The following is a 20,901-nucleotide window of genomic DNA, read 5'->3' on the forward strand; positions in this document are numbered from 1 at the left end:
CACTTGCAGTCTCCCAAGACTAAACCTGGAAGAAGTTGAAACCCTAAATAGACCAATAACAAGGGCTGAAGTTGAGGCAGGAATTAATAGCCTGCTATCCAAAAACAGTCCAGGTCCAGACGGGTTTACAGCTGAATTCTACCAGATGTACAAACAGGAACTAGTACCATTTCTTCTGAAACTATTCCAAACAAAACAAAAAGAGGGAATCCTCCCCAACTCATTTTGTGAGACCAACATCATCCTGATGTCAAAACCTCGCAGAGATTCAACTAAAAAGGAAAACTTCAGACCAATATCCATTATGAACATTGACGTAAAAATCTTCAATAAAATACTGGCAAACTGAATGCAACAGCACTTCAAAAAGCTTATTCATCTCGATCAAGTAGGCTTCATCCATGGATATAAGGCTGGTTCAATATACGGAAGTCTATAAACGTAATCCATCACATAAAATGAACCAAAGACAAAAACCACATGATTATCTCAATCGATACAGAAAAGACCTTTGACAAAATTCAACAGCCATTCATGCTAAAAACTCTCAGTAAACTAGGTACGGAATGTATCACAAAATAATAAAAGCTATTTATGACAAACCCACAGCCAATATCATGCTGAATGGGCAAAAACTGGAAGCATTCCCTTTGAAATTAGGCACTAGACAAGGTTGCCCTCTCTCACCACTCCTATTCAATATAATATTGGAAGTTCTAGCCAGAGCAATCAGGCAAGAAAAATAAGTAAAGGTATTCAATTAGGAAAGGAGGAAGTCAAATTGTCTCTATTTGCAGATGACATGATTGTATATTTAGAAGACCCCATCATCTCAGCCCAAAATCTCCTTAAGCTGATAAGCAACCTCAGCAGAGTCTCAGGATACAACATCAATGTGCAGAAATCGCAAGCATTCCTATACAGCAATAACAGACTAACAGAGAGCCAAATCTTGAGTGAACTCCCATTCACAATTGCTACAAAGAGAATAAAATACCTAGGAATACAACTAACAAAGGATGTAAAGGACTTCTTTAAGGAGAACTACAAACCACTTCTCAAGGAAATAAGAGAGGACACAAAGAGATGGAGAAACATTCTATGCTCATCATTAGGAAGAATTGATATTGTGAAAATGGCCATACTGCCCAAGGTAATTTATAGATTCGGTGGTATCCCCATCAGGCTACCAATGTGGAGAAATCCACTTTAAACTTTATATGGAACCAAAAGAGAGCCATAATAGTCAAGCCAATCATAAGCAAAAAGAACAAAGCAGGAGGCATCATGCTGCCTGACTTCAAGCTATACTACAAGGCTACAGTAATCAAAACAGCATGGTACTGGTACCAAAACAGAGATATAGACCAATGGAACAGAACAGAGGCCTCAGAAGCAGCACTACACATCTACAACCATCTGATCTTTAACAGACCAGACAAAAACAAGCAATGGGGAAAGGATTCCTTGTTTAACAAATGGTGTTGGGAAAACTGGCTAGCAATGTGCAGAAAACCTCTGCCCTTTTACGTTGTTGGTAATAAAGAGGTAAGTTCAACATAGAAAACTTGTTTTTCAATAAATACCTGAGTTAATCGGTAATAAGCCACAACTAATGTAAAGGCCTAATTATAAAGAACAGCCAGTGTACTTCAAGGAAAATTGATGATTATTAGAAACACAAAGTCAGAAGGGCACTTACGTGTGTGTCATTTTGCACATTATCATTTCCAAGGAGTTGCCCCTTATCGTGATACCTAAACTATTTACTATTTTTGGAAGGTTTTCTTCATGTTGACATTTAACTCTTTATAAGTCATCATAAAGCTAACCAATATGGTGGTAAGCAGTTTTGTGTTAAATGTGAGTACATAGTTTCCTTTAGGACTATATTTTGTGAAAGCCAGGACACAATTCCATTTGAGAAATCTTCCTAGAGAAGAAAAATTGTTGTATCTTTCTAGAATTAACAAGCAGTTATGTAAGTCTTACAGTGTTGATAGTTTTCTATGAGTTTTACAAGTATTTGCATTTAATGTTGAGATGTTTGTCTCCCAGATCTAATGCTACCTGATAAAAACAACCCACTGACATAAATTCATTGTTTCAGAGAAGATTTCACAGGATTAGAGGGAAGAAGAAAAGAGAACTAGAAAGGGAAGTTGGGATGCAGGGGAGAAGTAAAAGACAAGGATGAAATGCCACCTCCCACACAATTTCATGGAAGTCCAAACCTGGAGTAACAATGTAGTCTATTTTTTATCTTGTTGATAAATCAAAACTGGACCTGTTTTTTGTTTCTATTTTGGTAGGTAGACTTAAGTTGTTGCCTACTACAAAGTTATAAAAGTTGTCAAAGGATCAACTGAAATTACACAGCTAGAAGGAAGCCTTCAAAATTTTGTAGTCAAGATGACCTTCAAACTTCACTGTAGGTAGAAGGACCTCAGTGAGAAACTCAAACCTCAATAGAGGAACTTACTTTAAATGCAGAGATTTAGATTCCAACTTGGTCTGGGATGAGGCTCATGAATCTGCATTTTAACAAACATCCAGGTGATTCTGACTAACTAGAGGTTAACCTCACTTTAAGAAATATGATTTAATCTAACACATATATTTGACTCTTAGAGAAACAAAGCCCAGAGGTGGAAATTGGCAGGTTCAGTTATTCAGTAGGTTATAGAACCCGAGCTAGATTTAGTTGCTAATATCATTTGTAATTATTGTTTCATATTATCCGAATTCAGAATCATTGGTGCCACCCTGGCTCTGTTGCTGATTCTTCACAAAGTAGGCTAGATAATTTTCCTAAGCAGTTAATATTTTTATGGTAATAAAAATCAACAAATGCCTAGACCTCTTTAAGCAACTGGAAGAGAACACCTAGGTATCTCCTAAGATAAGTAATGTCTCTTCAGTGAATTTGTCTGAAGTTGGAAATTATTATGATGAGTTACACAACTCTTTTGGCACATAGTGATAATGATAAAAGCTTTATTCCCTTAATAGTCACTTTGAATTTCTTTTGTCCCCCATTATTAATTAGATAATTTTGAACACCCAGTTGCTATGTTTTCTGAAGCTACAACACTTGTGATTGGGATAAGTGAAATGCTGATGGTCCCAGTTTAGTAAAGTTTTACATTTTTAGTCTTACAGATCTGTCCATTAATATCCAGATTCTGAAATTTTAACTATTTTTGAAAAATCTGAACTCACAGTCTATGGGTAGTCTATTTCAGCTATAGACCCGACAGCTGCATATCTCTAGCGTATTCCAGCTAGACTCCCAGCCTAATGCATCTGTGAGCTTCTTTGGTTTGAAAAGTAGTTGCCTAATCTCATTACAGACCCTTGTTGAAAGATATCCATGACCTCCCAATTAAAATGATTCTAGAATGGCCAGCATTGTGCTTTTTCATTTATTCTGGTACATACCCAGCTATTCCCTAAAGTCCTAGCAACTCCTCATTATCTTTTATCTCCCCATTGTGAATCTGTCCTCTGCTTACCTCACTTTCTTATCATTCAGTTCCACAATCTTGTCATCCTCTTTTAGATCCCCTAAGTGTCTTGAAGTGTTTGACCTAAAATGTCACCACCCTCCCCAAGATACTTTATCTTTACCATTATGAAGGTTTTATAGCATTTTATATACGTTGGATATTGGGTCTCATTCACAAATAAACTATGCCTTACGATGCAAGATCTCTGGCATAATCAAGAGAAGACTCCCTTTTCATGTCACATACCTCCAACTTTTGAAAGTAGGAAAATCATGCAAGATAAAAACCATGATGCAATATGCTATGGTATATGTAATGTTCTTCCCCAAAGAATGATAGTTATAAGGAAATATTTCATGGAAATTTCAGACAGTTTTTATTTTCTTTGAATAATTTTTTTAATAGCAGATGGGAATAGACTAAAAAAGAAAAACACCGTGATAAATATTTGAAAAGAAGCTTTATTTTATCCATATTGACAGGTTGAATCATGGCATTTGTAAAGATGGTGTAGGATCTTGGCCAAGTTTGTACTGCAGATTTTCTGCTCTGGTGTTGGAGAATTGCCTGCTTTAAAAAAAAAAAGAGAAGGAAAAAACTACCCTAACTGTTCTGTTGGGCTTATTAGATTCTTATGAAGTTTGCTAAGTTTTATGCTTTCTTTTGCAAATATTCTTTAAGAATTTCAATTAAATGGTGATTTATTTAAAAAATCACCAATAACAAATATGTAATAGAAGCTTATGTGTCATGGAATTCTTAATCTTTATCAAATATATTTAGAGCTGTTTCATGTTTATTTAACATACAATTGCTGTCTAATTTAATCTAAATGAAATGATTGCTTGAAATGTATAATTTGAGGGTTCCTGAACCTCAAATTATGGCAGGAAAAATAAGAAGCCACCAGTTTTTCCCAGAAGGTAGATACTTATCTTTTAAAATCAGGTATTTTGGTCTTGGAATTAGAAACTCAGGTCATTTGGCATATGCAATTCCAAGGAATGTTTTTGGCAATGAGACATGTCTCTGTTTTCCTTAGAAGGAAATAATTTGTTTTTCTAGCATTTAACAAACCTGTGTAATTTAGCTGATACTTGTCTAGCACTTTAAACATGAATTATCATCTGTTTATGAGGAATAGACACATTGATATTCAATAGCAATTTTTTTTGTTTGTGTTTTGTTTTAAAGACCAGATAACTTATTGTGTGTCAGGTACTATGCTAGCTGAAAATATCAATTTATAAAAAGCAATTAGGTATAAAGTAACCATGAGGATTAGTATGGCAAATCAGTGCATAAGCTTTTTGGCAATGGTCAGTAATAAGTGTTGCCGTGGCCATGATAACCTGAGTTGAATTTGGTGAGTACTGCCGTGAATTAATGCTATGCTCAAACTAAAATGCAAGCTTAGATACAAAGGTTAGTTTGAAAAGGAATTAGTTTTTTCAGGGGGTGATATATTTCCTTTTCAAATTGAAAAATAGCAAAAAAATTGAAGTGGATATTTCTTTTTCTGAGAATCAGTTTTAAATAATATAAGTTATAGCTTGAGGAAGAAGAATGGGTTACAGTCATTAACATTTGAGGATTATTTTTCAGTAATTGGCACTGTGATTGTAGTACTAATACATTAAATTTGCACTTCAATATTACTTAGAGTTAGCCACAGAATTGTGGTTTGGATGACAAGTACCAAGGTCAACTGACCCAACCTCTTATCCCAACTTTGTCATTGATTGACCTTTGTTTCTTGGGCAAGGTAATTTTCTTCTTACTTGGGCAGTTGTGTGATGAATAAGTGAGATAATGCATTTCAAACATTTAGCATGGGTGACTGGTTATATTAGCTCTCACTAGGAAAAGGGTAATAAACGCCTTTGCTTGGCTCATAACTATGTCTTCATGTGCCAGTTCCTTGGTCACATAGTAGCTTCTCAATATTTTTTGAGTCCTCTTGAAGACACAGTGTTTTGGTTTTATCCTGTGTAAAGCTAAATCAATGAAGGTTTGTATAAGTTAATTCTTTTTAGTTAAAGAAGTCTTTTTTTCCATAGACATATGTAAGAAAGAGTTTGTGGCCAGAAAGACTTGAGACTTTTTCATTTGGTGTATTATATTTATTTGGACTTGAACTTCTTCCCCGGACATCTCTCACTCCTCATCCTCATCTTTGATCGTAATTTTCCACTTATTTGTCTTTTTAAAAACATTCTTAAAAAAGGAAAATAAATATTTTAGCAGTTATATCATAAAAGCGTAACTTTTTTCATGTTTTACTTTTTTTTCTTAATTTTTCCTCAAAAAATTACTCCCTAGTATCACTATGGGCCCTGAATGTTTTAGAAGTTGGGTGTTATGGTTAAGAGCATGGACTCCAAAGTCAGAAATTTAAAACCCTGCTTCTGCTATTTTATCTTGGACAAACTTCTTTGTGTTTGATTTCTCATCTCCAAAATGAGAATAATGGTAATACCTCTTTCTTAACTTTTTGTGCATTAAATAAGTTGTAAAGTGTTCACTATCCAGCATACCTTGCAGTAAGCTGCATATAACCTTTAGCTATTATCACAGATTCAGCCAGGACAATAAAGCCTGCGTTAGCCTTCTTGACTATTTATTCATCAGTAATTTAATTAACATTTACTACAAATGCCAAGTACTGTCCTAGGCACTAGATATACAAAGTCTAGTAAGATGTGGTCCCTTATAGCCTAGGAGTGTGGAATGACAGATTAAGAACTACAGAGGACAAAAATGTGTGTGAAGGCAGCACATAGGAATACATCTACATTGCGCAGTGTGTTCAGGATATGCTTATACTGAATTTAAGGTATGAGTAAGAGTTAGCTGGATGTGAGCAGGACATTCTATTAGTGGAAGCTCAGAATTGTGGGTCACTGTTTGATTGCAGTACGCCAGTACTTATCAAACTGTACGTAGCTGCACTTAAGAGAATAGTATACGTGGGGATGTAAAGGAAGACGGGATATGAGAGAGAAAGAAAGAGAGAGAGAGAGAGAGAGAGAGACCATCTTTTGAAAGATTTGAATTTAATCCTGAAAAGTGTGAGAATTTGATGACAGATGACTGGGTGGCTTGTGTGTTGCTCTTTGCTAGCGAGCCTGGAGTTGTGTTCTAGCATGCTTGCCCATTTGGATCCAGAGTTTTCATACCTTGTATACTCTTTTAGTCAGCTAAGAGCTCCCAGCATTCCTTAAGCACAAAATTTATTAGTTACAAAAGCCTTACGGTGTCTTAACTGCTGTGGCCGATGAGATCTCTTAAAAAGAGCCTTTGGTTATTTAGGAGAGTTCACAGGTCTGTGCATCTTTCTGCTTGAGAAAGGTCTCCTCACCGATATGAACTTAGGCTCATCCAGGGTGTGGTGTTCTTTCGTTCTTTTCCACAGAGGGACCCACAGATTCAATTCAGGGTCACAGATAAGCCAGCAGCACTGACTGTATTTTCAGTATCTCATCGTAACTGAAAACTCATCATAACCTATTTTCTTACAAGAGCCCGCCTTCCCCAGATTACACAGACAATTAGTTCAGCAATCATTGAAGTGCCCATCTTATAACCTAAGCTTACTGGCACTTGCATTTAGTAGAGTAGTGGGAGTAATAAATCCTTTGGACATATGGTGATGTGCATTGGTTTCTTCAACTCATTCTAAATGAAAAGTAAACATGCTTTAAGTGTGTAGATTTAAAAAGAAATTGTTTTGGGCTGTTTTCACCTATTTTTAAGAGGCAGTACGCTCAGTGGTTGAGACTTCAGACGCTCAAATCGGTAAGTGTGACAGGATTCTACTATTTTCTAGTTGTATGACATTAGGAAAGTTGTTAAACTTTCCTAACTCTTTTATTTGCTTCTCTGTGGAAAGGTGGATATTTTCTGTAGCTACCCTGTAAGGCTGGTGTGAGGACTAAATGAAACATCTCTAAAAAACCCAGGAGTTGGCACAGGATCAACATTTTACATCACTAAATGTTGTTTTTACTATTATTATTCTAACCTTCCATATATTCTCATCAGTTTACTTGCAGAACTGGAATTATGATGCTGATTTTTCTTAGGCCTGTATTATATGCCGAGATGCATGAAATCTTAGCAGCCTACGATACAGCCCATTTATTACCTCATGGTTCTGTAAGTCACAGGTCTGTGCAGACTCAACTGGGTTCTTAGCTTGAGTTCTCACAAGGCTAATATTGATCGATTAGCCAGACTGGATCCTTAATCAAGAGTCTCTGAAGAAGAACCCTCCTCTGAGCTCATCCAGGTTGTTGGCTGAAATGCCATCTCTTGCAGTTGTAGAACTGAGGACTCAATTTCCTTGTTGGCTGGAAGCCGCCAACATTCCTTCTCACATGGTTGCTTCCATTTTCAAAACATCAGTGACTCATCAGGTACTTCTTGTGTTTTAATTCCCTATAACTTCTTCTTCTATAATCAGCTGGAGAATACTTTGCTAAGAAAGTGCTCATGGGATTAAGCTATTCTCTTTCCCATCCTTACCAGTGCTCCCAATTTTCCTTTTGACATAGTCAAAAATCAAATGAAAAATCACTTTGCCATTCACAGAATGATAGCTCATAATATTCACAGATTCCACCTACACTCAAAAGATAGGGGATGATACAAGGGCAGGTATCATTAGCATCACTAAGAATCCTGTCTACCATAGTATCTAATTAAAATGGAATCAAGTAAACTTAAATAGATTAAGTTTGTTTCATATCCACTAATTCTTTCAGTAAGCATGTACAGAGCACCTACTTTGTACCAAATTATATGCTGGATTTGAAAGTGTTAATCAAATCTTGGCATTTTATCTTTGTGAAATGAAGTTTGATGGGCAGAATTATTTGGAAATAAAGGTTTGTGTTTGCTATGTTTATTTTTCCATTTTCCATCTTGCTCTTTTTGGAACTGTAGCATATATGATCCTATACTGACATTATCAAGTAATTTCAGAGCTAGAATTACTAATAAAACTAAACAAATGAAAAGAATGATCCCATCTAGAAGATATTGCCTATTTATCTAATAGAATATTGATTACAACCGTGAGTAGAGTTGATAAGCTGGGGTGAGGAAAAAAATAATTATTGATATTGCCTGTGTGCCAGCAGCTGGGTGAATGAATCTTACAAATATTTTGCTTAAACTAACCAGCATTATTATTCCTGTGTCAGAAATGGGAAACTGAGATAAAGGTTCACAAATGTCTAACAGTGCAAATACTTAAGTATATGGTCTCTGTTTTCTTCTGAGTCTCCTCCTAACAGATGTATATTTTCCATCTATTATGCTTTGTTTATTGTATAACATTTTATTTTATAGCAATTATCTTTCTGTTCATTAAATTATGTTTATCTGTGTACATGCTCCTTATATTTTAGTTCCTGGAAACTAGAGCAAGATCTTACTTATCATTGTTATTCCCTAGCTGTTTTTACAGTACAGGCTCAGTAAACACTGGTCAAATTTTAGCAGTACAAAGTACTGTACTGAAATCATTATTGCTTAGCATGAGGTAAGCCTGCTCTTATTCCATCCCACTTAGCCAATTATGTATGAGCATCGATGAGAGAGTAGATCCCATTTGTTTGATGCATTATTGAAAACAGCAGTAAAAACTAATACTTGGCAAATGAAGTTGCATTGGAGTTTGGCTAAAAACAATTTTGTTGAGGAGGGGGAAGAAATGGCTCTATGATGTCTAAAAGCATTTTCTAGGGTTTTTTTTCCTCACTGGTTTTATACTTGCATTTTTCTTTTTCTTTTTTTTTTTTTTTTTTTTCTTTTTTTTTGAGACAGAGTTTTGCTCTTGTAGCTCAGGCTGGAGTGCAGTGGTGTGACCTCAGCTCACCACAACCTCCACCTCCTGGGTTCAAGTGATTCCCCTGCCTCAGCCTCCCTAGTAGCTGGAATTACAGGCATGCGCCACCACACCTGGCAAATTTTGTATTTTTAGTAGAGATGGGGGTTTCTCCAGGTTGATCAGGCTGGTCTCGGACTCCTGACCTCAGGTGATCTGCCCACCTTAGCCTCCCAAAGTGCTGTGATTGCATACGGGCGTGAGCCACCGCACCCTGCCTATACTTGCATATTTTAAGGGAAATTTAATTAATATGCTTCTGGTTTGTTTACACCTAACACACCAAAGCTACGATGTGTAAAAGCTATTTGGTGTCTTGGAACTTTTTCTAAAGCACTTCCTTTTGAACTGGAAATTATGTGTGAAAATTTGGGCAGTATTAATATCTGTGAGTTGGCAGCAAGGAACTGCAGGAAATGTACTCACTGAGAGATCTGAGTTCTGACCCCAGCTCTGTTGTCAGTTGTTTCCCTTTAATAATTCAAATGTTTAGGTCTTAGTTTCCTCATCCATTTCTTAAAATGAAAGAATTGGAATATATAAACTTGAAATTAATATCTAGATCTGAAATTATCAAATTAAAAGCTTTCAGTAAAAGTGTAAATACTGGCCGGGCATAGTCAGTCACACCTGTAATCCCAGAACTCTGGGAGGCAGGAGAACTGCTTCAGGTCAGGAGTTCTACTTTGGCCTGGGCAGCATAGTAAGACACTGTTCTTATAAAAAATTGAAAAATTAGTAGGATGTGATGGTGCATACATGTAATCCTAGCTAGTTGGTAGGCTGAGGTGGGAAGATTATTTGGGCCCTGTAGTTTTAGGTTAGGGGGATTATGATGGTGCCACTGCCCTCCAGCCTGGGTGACAGAATGAGACTTAATCTCTAAAAAAAATACAAATACTGAGCACCTGCCATACAGCAGACTCTGTTTGATAAACTGTGTATATCATTTTGTAGTTGGCCTTTAATCATTAAATATGCATTTCAAATCTGTGAGGTAGAGTAAGTAGTATTTAATTATATTTATTGGTAATAAAACTGAGGTTCAAATAGAGTTTGTAATAACTCACATCCAACTGAAGTATCAGATTTATGTATAAAATTTTGGCACATAGTAGGTATTTAGTAAATAATAGTTGATTTGTAGTTGGATCATAGATGGATGGATGGATGGATTGATGGATATTTTAAGGTTCAGTAAATCATTCTTGCCATTTATAGTCTCAGGAATTCCTGAGGATAAATTTTGTTTTACAAAAGTAATGGCTTTGAAATATTCCATTGTTTCAGACTTTGTTTATGTTACAAACCAATTATTCATTTGCTTTCAAAAGGTGCTGATAATATAAACTTACCTCCTGGAGCATCACTGACTAGAAGAGTAAAAGGATTTTTACTGTAGTTGAAAATGCTTTCTTTAAAACATATGCAGTATTTATAGGGCTGCTTGGAATAAGCCAACTGAAAGATTTAATGATAATAATCTCCATATTTCTTCTAAAATTGATTTCCGGATTCAATGAACTTGGAAAGAGTCCTGGGACATCAAATAAGTAAAAATCTTAGCATGAAATGAATCTTCAGAATATGTTCATAAATTTACATTTCAAACATAACCAGAAAATATATATCTTTGCCCATTATTAAGGTGATACTTTAATGAAAATTTTTCATTTGCATGAAATAAACCTTTTTGGCTACAGATGAAAGGACTTTATGGTAGCGACAATAGTTTTGTGAGTTAAATGATCCCAACATCATCAGGAACGAATCACAAGTGCCTACCATATGAATTACAGCACCATGAGTCTTAAATAGGTAATTCTGTGGAAAGCATTCTTCCCATCTGCAACAATCAGATTCTGCTTTGAAGTCCTGCTGGAGAGCCTCACAATACATGAGACTGCCACATGCTACCCAAATTTCTCTATTTGAACCTGACTGCATTTTCCTAAAGAATAACATGGTAACTTAATGACCAAGGGGTTTAGAGAGGGAGGAAAATGGCTACAGTCTTTGTAATTAGACTTTCCTGGATGTGCATTCTTCAGTAATCCTTTCTGGATATAACTACAGAAGATAGGTCCAATGGATGTGCAAGATTCAATTTTAAATGAAAATGGGCCAACAATTTGTGGTCCCTTTGATTCCTTAGACTATATTGAATGTGTGGCAAAGTCTTCACAAACATTTCAGGCCCAAATGTAATTGGTATGTTAATGAATGAGTAAATTGGTAGTTTGAGACTTTTTAGCCATAGAAGAATTACAAAAATAATACAAAACATCATGAGATAGGTGTCAGTATTTTTGAAGCTTTCGCTCCTGCTTATCTCAATTCCCCTGTACCTCTACTGAATGGCAAAGTGAGGATGGAAGTTGCTAGAATCATTTTTGTTGTTTCTTTTTTTGATTGGAGGCTTTCTTCAATAGAAAGAAAATAATAGTTGGGGAGAAGACTTCTCACGAATGAGAGACTGGTATCAGCAAAATCAACAGATGTTTAGATAGAAGTAAAATGACTTATGCAATAGATCACAATGTGTCACCATTTCTTATTAACCAAATGAATCGTGACCAAGGTAACTTTTTCTGAGAATTGGCTGCTGATTCCAGAGTCTGATCTGTTTTACTACAGGGAGGCAGGATAGCAATGGTAACTGTATTGTAGGTTGGAGAGAATTCTCTGTTCAACGTACAACAATTGACTCAGTTTTGGCCTCTGTAGAGACTTCCAATCCATTTGCAATTTTGTGATCGAAACAGACTTTGTGAGAGAATTTCTCATTTCTCTGAGCCTCTATCAAAACATTAGATTATTCACAATAGGCATTGCTAAGTATACACGGGTTCTAAAAGAAAAAAGCTTATATACTTCTGACTGTATTTGTTCTCATTTTGCCTTCGCATGCTTTACTACTTGGGTTCTATCCCATGCCCTGGTGAAAGAGAGAAGTTAGCAATAAAAAGAGCAGGACTTCTTCCAACCCTAATAATACATAATAACACTAGAAGAAGATAAATACTAACATACATTGGTCACTTTGGTTATACACTGGGCTATTATTTGCCATCTTGTATATGAAACTAAAAACCTAAAAACACACTTAAATATCTAAAATCAGAGTTGCTTGGTGCATCAATACATTTTAAATGAAACTGTAAAGAACATGAAAAATTTATCCACTCTATGGGTATTTTAAATGTAGTTTAAAAAAACCCAGAATGATTCTGTTGTATTTAGAAAACACATACAACAAATAGCATGAAACATGCAAAGGTAGAATTGGCTATTTCTGGTTGATGGAACTGTGTATTTATTGTTATAATTATGATTATATCAAAGATAGTACAGTTATATAATATTTCACAACATAGAGCTTGTTTATTATATATTATTATACTATTTTATTTTTCTGTCATTTCCCAAATTTTTTACAATGAGAATGCAATAATTTTGTTTTTTAATACAGTTTTTAAAATGAAAATTAAAATAAAGCTAGTTAAGGTTGTTTCCTTTCACTACCACTATTCTCTGTGAACTATTTAGAAATGTTAGAGAGAAGCATTTGCGACATGTCACTTTGAAGATGAATCCTTTTGTATCATATGACTTGGTTATTAAATACATGTATACGGTTTAACCTTTGAGCCTTCGTAGAGCACCTTTTCATTTCAAACAACTTCTAAACTAGAGAAAATACTGATACAATATGATTTCTTACCAACTCCTATAAAGTTATCAGGAAATAAAAATTGAAATTGATCATTTGAAACCATTACCATATTCATAGCTTATTTAATTCTATTTTGATAAGCAAAAAGACTAAATTTGCTTCTACTAAATTAATGGAACCAAACAGAGGATTTCAAGCTGAAAAGGCCCTTCCAATTCTCTTTCTCAATGATATCAAAGTCTTGGTAGTTACCAGTTCAGCTCTGCTTCGTCCTTAAAAGAAATGATTTGTTGCAATGTAGAATCCTTCTCATACTTAATTTAATGCTGATACACAATTTTCAAAACAACCAGGTGACATGTAGGATTCTTTAGTAGTAGTCATAGTGTTTTATTAATGCCTCATTCTAAAATATTAATTAAAATAAAAGTGTAAGGTACCAAATCTCTTTTAAAAAGTATCTCTTACAAATTCTTTTGTAGTCAGTGCAGGTAATAGGGATGACTGTCAAGGCTGATTTTTAGTCATTGCATCCTAATACCAGTCACTAACCTGAGCCTGCACATGTGGCTACCCCAGGGCATCCAGTTTCCTTCTTCAGCTATGTACTCAGTTATGAAACTGATGGCCTACATGGATGTTGAGAATCTCGTTCCATTTCTATGTTCAGTGATTGCTTGAGCCTACAAGGCACCAGTTGTAGAGAAACATGTTTTCCACTTAATCACTTAGCCCATCAGCCCTCTCACTCAAAACACTCAACTTCCCTTGAGGAAGGTCTCTGCTATAATTTTTCAACTGTGAAGGTTGTATTAAGTTTACTGTGAAATGTAGGATGAGCCTTTGTCTTTAATGAAGATAGAAGTAAATACAATTACGTGAAATTTGCAGTCATGTGTAGTAAAAATGTTATATGCTCTAATCCAACACCCACACACACACACACACACACACACACGCATACACGTACGTACAAATGCCACTGAAACCTTTAATAAGTCCTGAAAAATAATACCTTGACCTTGGTAGCCACACTTGGCTGACATTTTTAATGTTTCTAATGTGTATAGTAACAATGAACACAGCAGAATTCAGGATAATACAATTTTTAAAAATCTCAAATTGCTTATTTCGATTTGAAGAAAGGGCATGGGCCTTGTAGAAATTTTTATACATTACTTGAATGTTTTGTGCATGCATAACTCTGAGTTTAGCTGCCGCAATCTCTGACTGCAGAGATCACATGGGTAGCATGGAAATAAACCCTGTAGGTAAAAGAAAGAGGAATTTGGATAGAGATCAAAGATTAACTTCATTCCGCTCTTTCCTTCCACTTTTTACTATCCCATCTAAATTTGGCATTTTATGGTACTTTTTTCATTCCCAGAGGAAAGCGTGAACTTAAACCAGATTTGGATCGCCTCTCTTTCTTTAATCCAGTGATTTAATTTGTTCAATAATGACTTTAGATAATTGAATTCTCATTACTAGAAATTGTTAGTAAAATTTCTGGCTTGATTTATTACATCTTTTAAAATTGTCACTGTAGCCCTGGTTTGGGTTACAGAAAAAGCTATCCAGATTATTTAACAATAAGATTAACATAAATGTATCCTTACCTATTAGATTTTTACATAAATTTTCTAGAATGGTACTAATTACTATGTGCTATTAATCTTGACTTAGACAAAGAACATTTCTAAGCATTAGAGATCAAAATTTAGCATTACCTCTTTTCTGAATGTATATCATTCTTTTTATTATAACGTAGTAAGATAGTTTGACATGGACAACCTCATTCCTAGGTGACCTGTGTAAAAGATTCTTACTGGCACCATAAGGAGATTCGTAGGAACTGAGAAACACTAAAATGCTTGGTAACAGTTTTTAAGTAATTTTAAAATCCTTTTTAGAATGAATTTTTGTCAAGAATTTAAAAACATGGGATAATGTAAAGTGACTATTTTGACTTCCATCCGAATAGTAGTTAAGTGGTAAAAATCAATATTCAAGTGCTTCAAAATGTTGAGGAGATTAACTCAGCCTGTTTATGGTGAACCTCAATTGCTAGACCAGAATGGAAAATCTACGCAGCTATTTACCAAGCGGATAATCCTAATGCATTACTAGGATTAATGTATTATTTTATTGTTCAAAATAGAAGCAACTTAATTTAGTTTCAGGTTCTCGTTATCTGATGATTTTATAGGCTTTCATTAAATTCTACCTACCAAACACATCCTGATAATTTATTTTCTCTTCAAACAAAAGACTATAATAATAAAAAAAATCATTGGTTGCTAGGGGTTGAAGGACAGAGAAGAAGGATGAATAGGTTAGATCACAGGAAGTTTTTAGGGAAGTAAACCATTCTGTCTGATAGTATAATGGTGGATACATGGCGTTATGCATTTGTCAAAACCTATAGAATGTACAACACGAAGAGTAAGCCTTAACTATACTTCAGTTAATAAGAATGCATCAGTACTGGCTTATCAGTCATAAGAAATGTAGTACAATAATGCAAAATGTTAGCAATAGGAAAACAAAAATACTGGATGGGGAATTTGCTGTACCTTCTGCTCAGTTTTTCTGTAAATACAAAATGGCTCTAAAAAATAAAATATGAATTATAAAAAATTCAATCGATTTAAAAATTAAATTTTTTTGCTGTAAGTTCACAAAGCATATAAAAAATAAAATGTTCTTTTGAAACACATGTTTTTATTTTTTTCACTTATCCTACTTTTTGGCAGTTGCCCCTGAAATGGACAGGATGCCGTGATAATTTTTTCTAAATGTTGAATGAGAAACATTCAAATTTGGCAATATGAGAGATTATATATTCTTAAAACTTTCTATGTGAAAATATCTTAAAATGCTAAATTAAATATTAAAATCATCCTTTTAAATGTATGGGTGACTTCTAAAATATAAAAAAAGAAGAGTGAATCCTGAAGCTTTTCTACCTTGGGGACATCTATACCAAAATCTCCAATGGGTCAGAGTTGGAATGTTGATAATCTATTGCATTTTGCAAAAGAGGGTCAGATCTTGGGCCTAAGAAGGGAAGGGAATTTAATTGGAGACCAGAATAAAGAAAGAATGACAAAGGGCCAACACTTTGAGAAAGAATAAATAGGAGAAAGGAAAATATTCCTAAATAAAACATCACCTCTGTCTTAGCTTTTGCTATCAGTAAAGGGAATTTCAAAAAGAAAGTTTCACAGAAAGAGAAAGAATGTAAGAGAGAAAGAGAAAAAGGAAGAGGAAGGCGAGGAGGGGGAGAATGGGTAGAGGGGAGAGAAGAGGGAAGAGGAGAGGAAAGGGAAGGGAAGGGAAAGAAGGAGAAAGAAAAGGAAAAATGCCCTGGCTTTCTTCTCCATGAGAATTTGTAATAAAGTTTTAAGGTCTGTATTTATAGTATACATGTATAAACAACAACAACAGCAAACTCCACAACCAATCCTGCAATATAAGAATTTAAAATAGATTCTGGATGGTTGTGTCCCAGATATTCAACAGAAGCAAACAATATCACACTTTTGAAAGACAGATATTACTTTCAACCCAGGTGTCTTGGTTCAGGCTGCTGTATCAAAGTATAATAAACTGATAGCTTACAAACAACAGAAATTTATTTCTCACAGTTCCGGTTGCTGTAAGTCTGAGATCAGCCTGCCAGCATGATCAGTTCTGGTGAGGACCTTCTAGATTAAACACTGCCAACTTCTGCTTGGATCCTTAAAAGGCAACCAGAGAACTAGAGGACTCTCTGGGGTCCCTTTTGTAAGGGTACTAATCTCATTCATAAGGACTCTACCTAATCTGGATTAAAGACTGCCAACTTCTCCTTGGATCCTTGGAAGGCAACAAGAGAGCTGGGGTCCCTTTTGTAAGGGTACTGAGCTCATTCATGAGGACTCTACCTACTTACCAAAGGCTGCCTCTCAATAGCATCACACTGGAGTTTAGAAGTTCCACATATAAATTTTGGGTTGTGTTCACAAACATTCAGTCCACTGTACCAAGCTTCAAAGATTTTTAACATGTAAAGTTACAATGAATATGAGCTCAGAGTACTTTACAAATTAAATAAATTAATGAAAATTTAAAAAACAGAAGAAAATTAAGGCAGCATGAACATAAATCAGCAGAAACAACAGAGAACAAAAGATTTCAAATGTCAGTTATAGAATATAAAATAATTATGCTTAAATAAAGGAAGAAGTTAAAACATAAGGAGTTAAAAAGTATAATAAGCAATAAGTCAGAAATAGAGCAAAAAAACTAAAGATGTCATCCAGCAGTTTAAAGATGTCTGAAGAGGGAAAGTCTGGAAGATAGCTCTGAATCAAAAATATACATAATGCAGGACAGAGAGAGAGATGGAAAATATAAAAGAACTTAAAAGAGATCAAGGAAACATTTACAGACAATTATCCACCTACATCTATTTGAAATTTCAAAATAAGATAATAGAGTAAATAAACATTATATTTCAGCAAATTTAAGAACTGAAATGAAAGAAACTTCTGTAAAAATGTAGCTTAGGATGATATAGAAACCAGGTGTAGTCATATAATCCCTTAAAATCAATCAATAGTTAAAAATATTCTTCAAAGTGAACACAAGACCCATATGATTTCATAGGAGATTTCTCCCCAAGATTTTGGGATCAGGTAATAAGAACAGAGGGTCCCAACCACATCAAAATTCATTATGGTCAATACAGGATTGGAAAATAACAGATTAACCCCATTCATGAACATAAACAAAATCTTAAAAGAAAGCATTAACAAAACAAATCCAGGTGTGTATTAAAAAGATCATACATTATGACCAAATTTACTTCATAAATGCAATGATGGCTTCGTATTTGAAATATTAATGTAACAACACTATCAAATTATGGGGAAAAGTCTATGTGTAAAGAAATAATTAGATTAAATTACATTCATAATAAAATCTCTACTTTAGAAATAGAAAGCTTCCCTCTTATACCAAATGAAACCACAATAAGATGCCATTTTTTTTACCACCTACTTGGCAGATCATACCAAATGTTGGCAGGGATGTGACCTAACTGGAATTCTCATATATACTGTTTCTGAGAGTGGAGTTTAGTAATAGCTTTTTGGAAATAATCTGGCATTATTTAGCAGATTTTAAGACTCAGCAATTTCATTTCACATATGCATATGTGCACCAGAAGACCTGTGTAAGAATGTTCATAGAAACATTATTTGTAATGACAAAAAAAAAAAAAAGAAAGAAAAAAATCTGGAATTTGGTGATAAGAAGAAAACAAATTCTCTGTCAACAGAAGAATAGGTAAATAACCTCTACTGACGTAAAATGGCCTACTAGACAGCCAAAAACTATAGCTGCAGACATCAACATAGACAAGCTAACAAAATACAGGAAAAAATCAAATTGCAAATGTAGAAAAACATTTTTATAAAGTTCAAAAACAAGCAAATTAAACAAAGGAAAACAATGGAATTATAAACTGAGGATCCTGATCTCCCAGAAGGAGGAGGATAGCTGCTATCAGAGAAAGGCACATGAAGGTTTAAAAAATGTTGCTAACATAATTTTCCTTAAGTTGGAAGGTGAAAAAGCAGACATTGGTCAAATTATTATATTTTATAACATGTATAGTTGTTAATCATATTTTGCATTTGTCAAATGTTCCATAATAAAATAATGCTTATAGAAATATAATAGACTTTTATTACATTATATATGTAAATAATTATTTTAGATAATTTAAATTTGTAATAGATAGTAATTTCGGGCATAGGAAACTTTCCATGATAAAGACCAGTGATGGAGACAGGAAGCATATGGCAAGCAAATAGAACAGTTTGCCTTGTTAACACTGGCTGAATAATCAGTTTTTTTATCCAGATATCCAGATACATACAGATTATATTGTGAAAAGCAGCACTGTGCACTGGTAAAGAGCCAGATCAGTGCAAGTCTTGGCTGTGATACTTCCTATCTGTGGGATCTTGGGCTTTGGGTCCCTCATCTGTAAAATAGAGATAATAATAGGACCTAATCCATAAAGTTATTGTGAGTATTAAATGAGTTTGCACCCAGAAAATGCTTAGTAATTACTTACTTGCAATACTTGCTCAATCAGTGTTAGATTCTAGTGATCATTTTCTCTTGATTTAAAACTTTGAAATGTTCTGTTTGTATTATGGTAGGTTTTGGTCATTTGACGAAGCAATTGATGACATTGGCTGACGGACGTGTGGTGTTGGCTCTAGAAGGAGGACATGATCTCACAGCCATTTGTGATGCATCAGAAGCTTGTGTAAATGCCCTTCTAGGAAATGAGGTAAAAAAGTAAAAATACAAAAGGGCAGGGGTAAAGCATCAGGGATGTAGGCATGCATATTTTTAGATTTTAAAAAATTCCTCATACTCAGAAAGCTTAACCTTGCTCTTACCATTAAGAAATAAGGTAAGCCTTAGATGAGTTTACATGTTCTCATATACTATTCCAGGTATAGAATCTGTGTAACACTCGCTCCCTTCAATCAGGTTAGCCACAGAGCTAAAAAATAAGAACATTTTGTCTACTGACCCAACTAATGAGTATGGAAACATTGAATAAGAAATAAAACTTTTAAAAATGTCTAGAGATTTCTTGTGGGATTATGTTATTTCTAGGGGAAAAAAACTATTTTAAAAATTGGTAAACTATTTTTGTCACCATTTAAGAATTCTCTATGCTAAGAGATAGATACTGCCATCTCACAGATGGTGAGAATGAGTCTCAAAAATGTGGAGAAATTCATCCAAAGTCATGTAGTCAGAATGCATTATAAGATCCAATTTATGAACTTGAATCTAAATGGCCAAAGACCATTATTTTTTCTCTCACATCACATGGCTACATTGCAACATATTTTCTGACTACTCTGCAGAAATCTGATCCAATTGCTATGAGGTTCACTTCTAGCTCATGGCACTCATGGCAACATTTTCAACCAATCAGTTGCAATTCAGCAAATACTTCAAAGTTTCTGTGTATTCATTAATATTATCAATTAACCTATGTTCTATAGTGATTATATAGTAGTGTTAGGACTATCAGATGCATTTTGCCTTTTATGAATTTTCAATATGATTTTGCTCATTAAACATATACAAAATCTTTTTTAAAATCTATCATTTATATCATTTTTAACTGTAATGCATGTCTTTGCCTGTAGTATTTATGAAACAAAATGTGCCTTTTCTTCTACACATAGAACATATAGTTCTTATTGTCATCATTATCTTACAAATCTGTAGTGTTTCCACATGATTATTTTTCATATTTATTGAAGTAAAAATGTATGTTGTTAATTTGAAGAAAAAATGTGAGAGAGAAAACTTATTTCTCAAGTACTTTATTCTTGTTAATTTTAGACAGCACAATAACCCAAAGGATGTAATTATCTAATGATTAGTATCAACAAAGTACTGCTGTTTCAGATCACACACAATTCAAGGTGTGTAAAATTTTCTAAAATGTTAAGTGTCTTTCCAAGATTCCTGTAAGCCAATAACGTCAAACAGGATGTTGAATATTTTTTTTTTTGTGGCGGTAAGGGAGTGCAAGAAATAAATGCTATTTTTATTTTATGAGTTGATGTTGGAATGCTTTTGTGCCCCCCAGATAACATTTTTTGCACATGAACGCCCGTATCTGAAATCACTTATTTGATTTTAAATATAGAAACATGTTACAGAAGCATATTAATATTTGCATTATACAGGCTTACATCAGATGTGCAGAAAATCAGAATAGGTGTGGATTT

At 34.4% G+C, this 20,901-nt stretch overlaps 1 protein-coding gene across 16 annotated transcripts in view; it reads left to right on the top strand.

Annotated features, from left to right (window-relative positions):
• The window catches only part of HDAC9 (histone deacetylase 9), a 1,049,458-nt gene that overhangs the window by 836,587 nt on the left and 191,970 nt on the right, over positions 1-20,901 (top strand). For all 16 annotated transcript variants that reach the window (XR_012512159.1, XM_010349341.3, XM_074379572.1 and 13 more), the window contains one exon: positions 19,297-19,430. Coding sequence is in view for 15 of the 16 variants with exons in the window: in XM_010349341.3 (XP_010347643.1) it covers positions 19,297-19,430 (134 nt within the window). In the remaining variant the exon portion in view is untranslated. The remainder of the gene's footprint in view (positions 1-19,296; positions 19,431-20,901) is intronic.

The sequence above is a fragment of the Saimiri boliviensis genome, chromosome 10 (genome assembly GCF_048565385.1).
Source record: "Saimiri boliviensis isolate mSaiBol1 chromosome 10, mSaiBol1.pri, whole genome shotgun sequence".
In the NCBI taxonomy this organism is placed as follows: Eukaryota; Metazoa; Chordata; class Mammalia; order Primates; family Cebidae; genus Saimiri; species Saimiri boliviensis.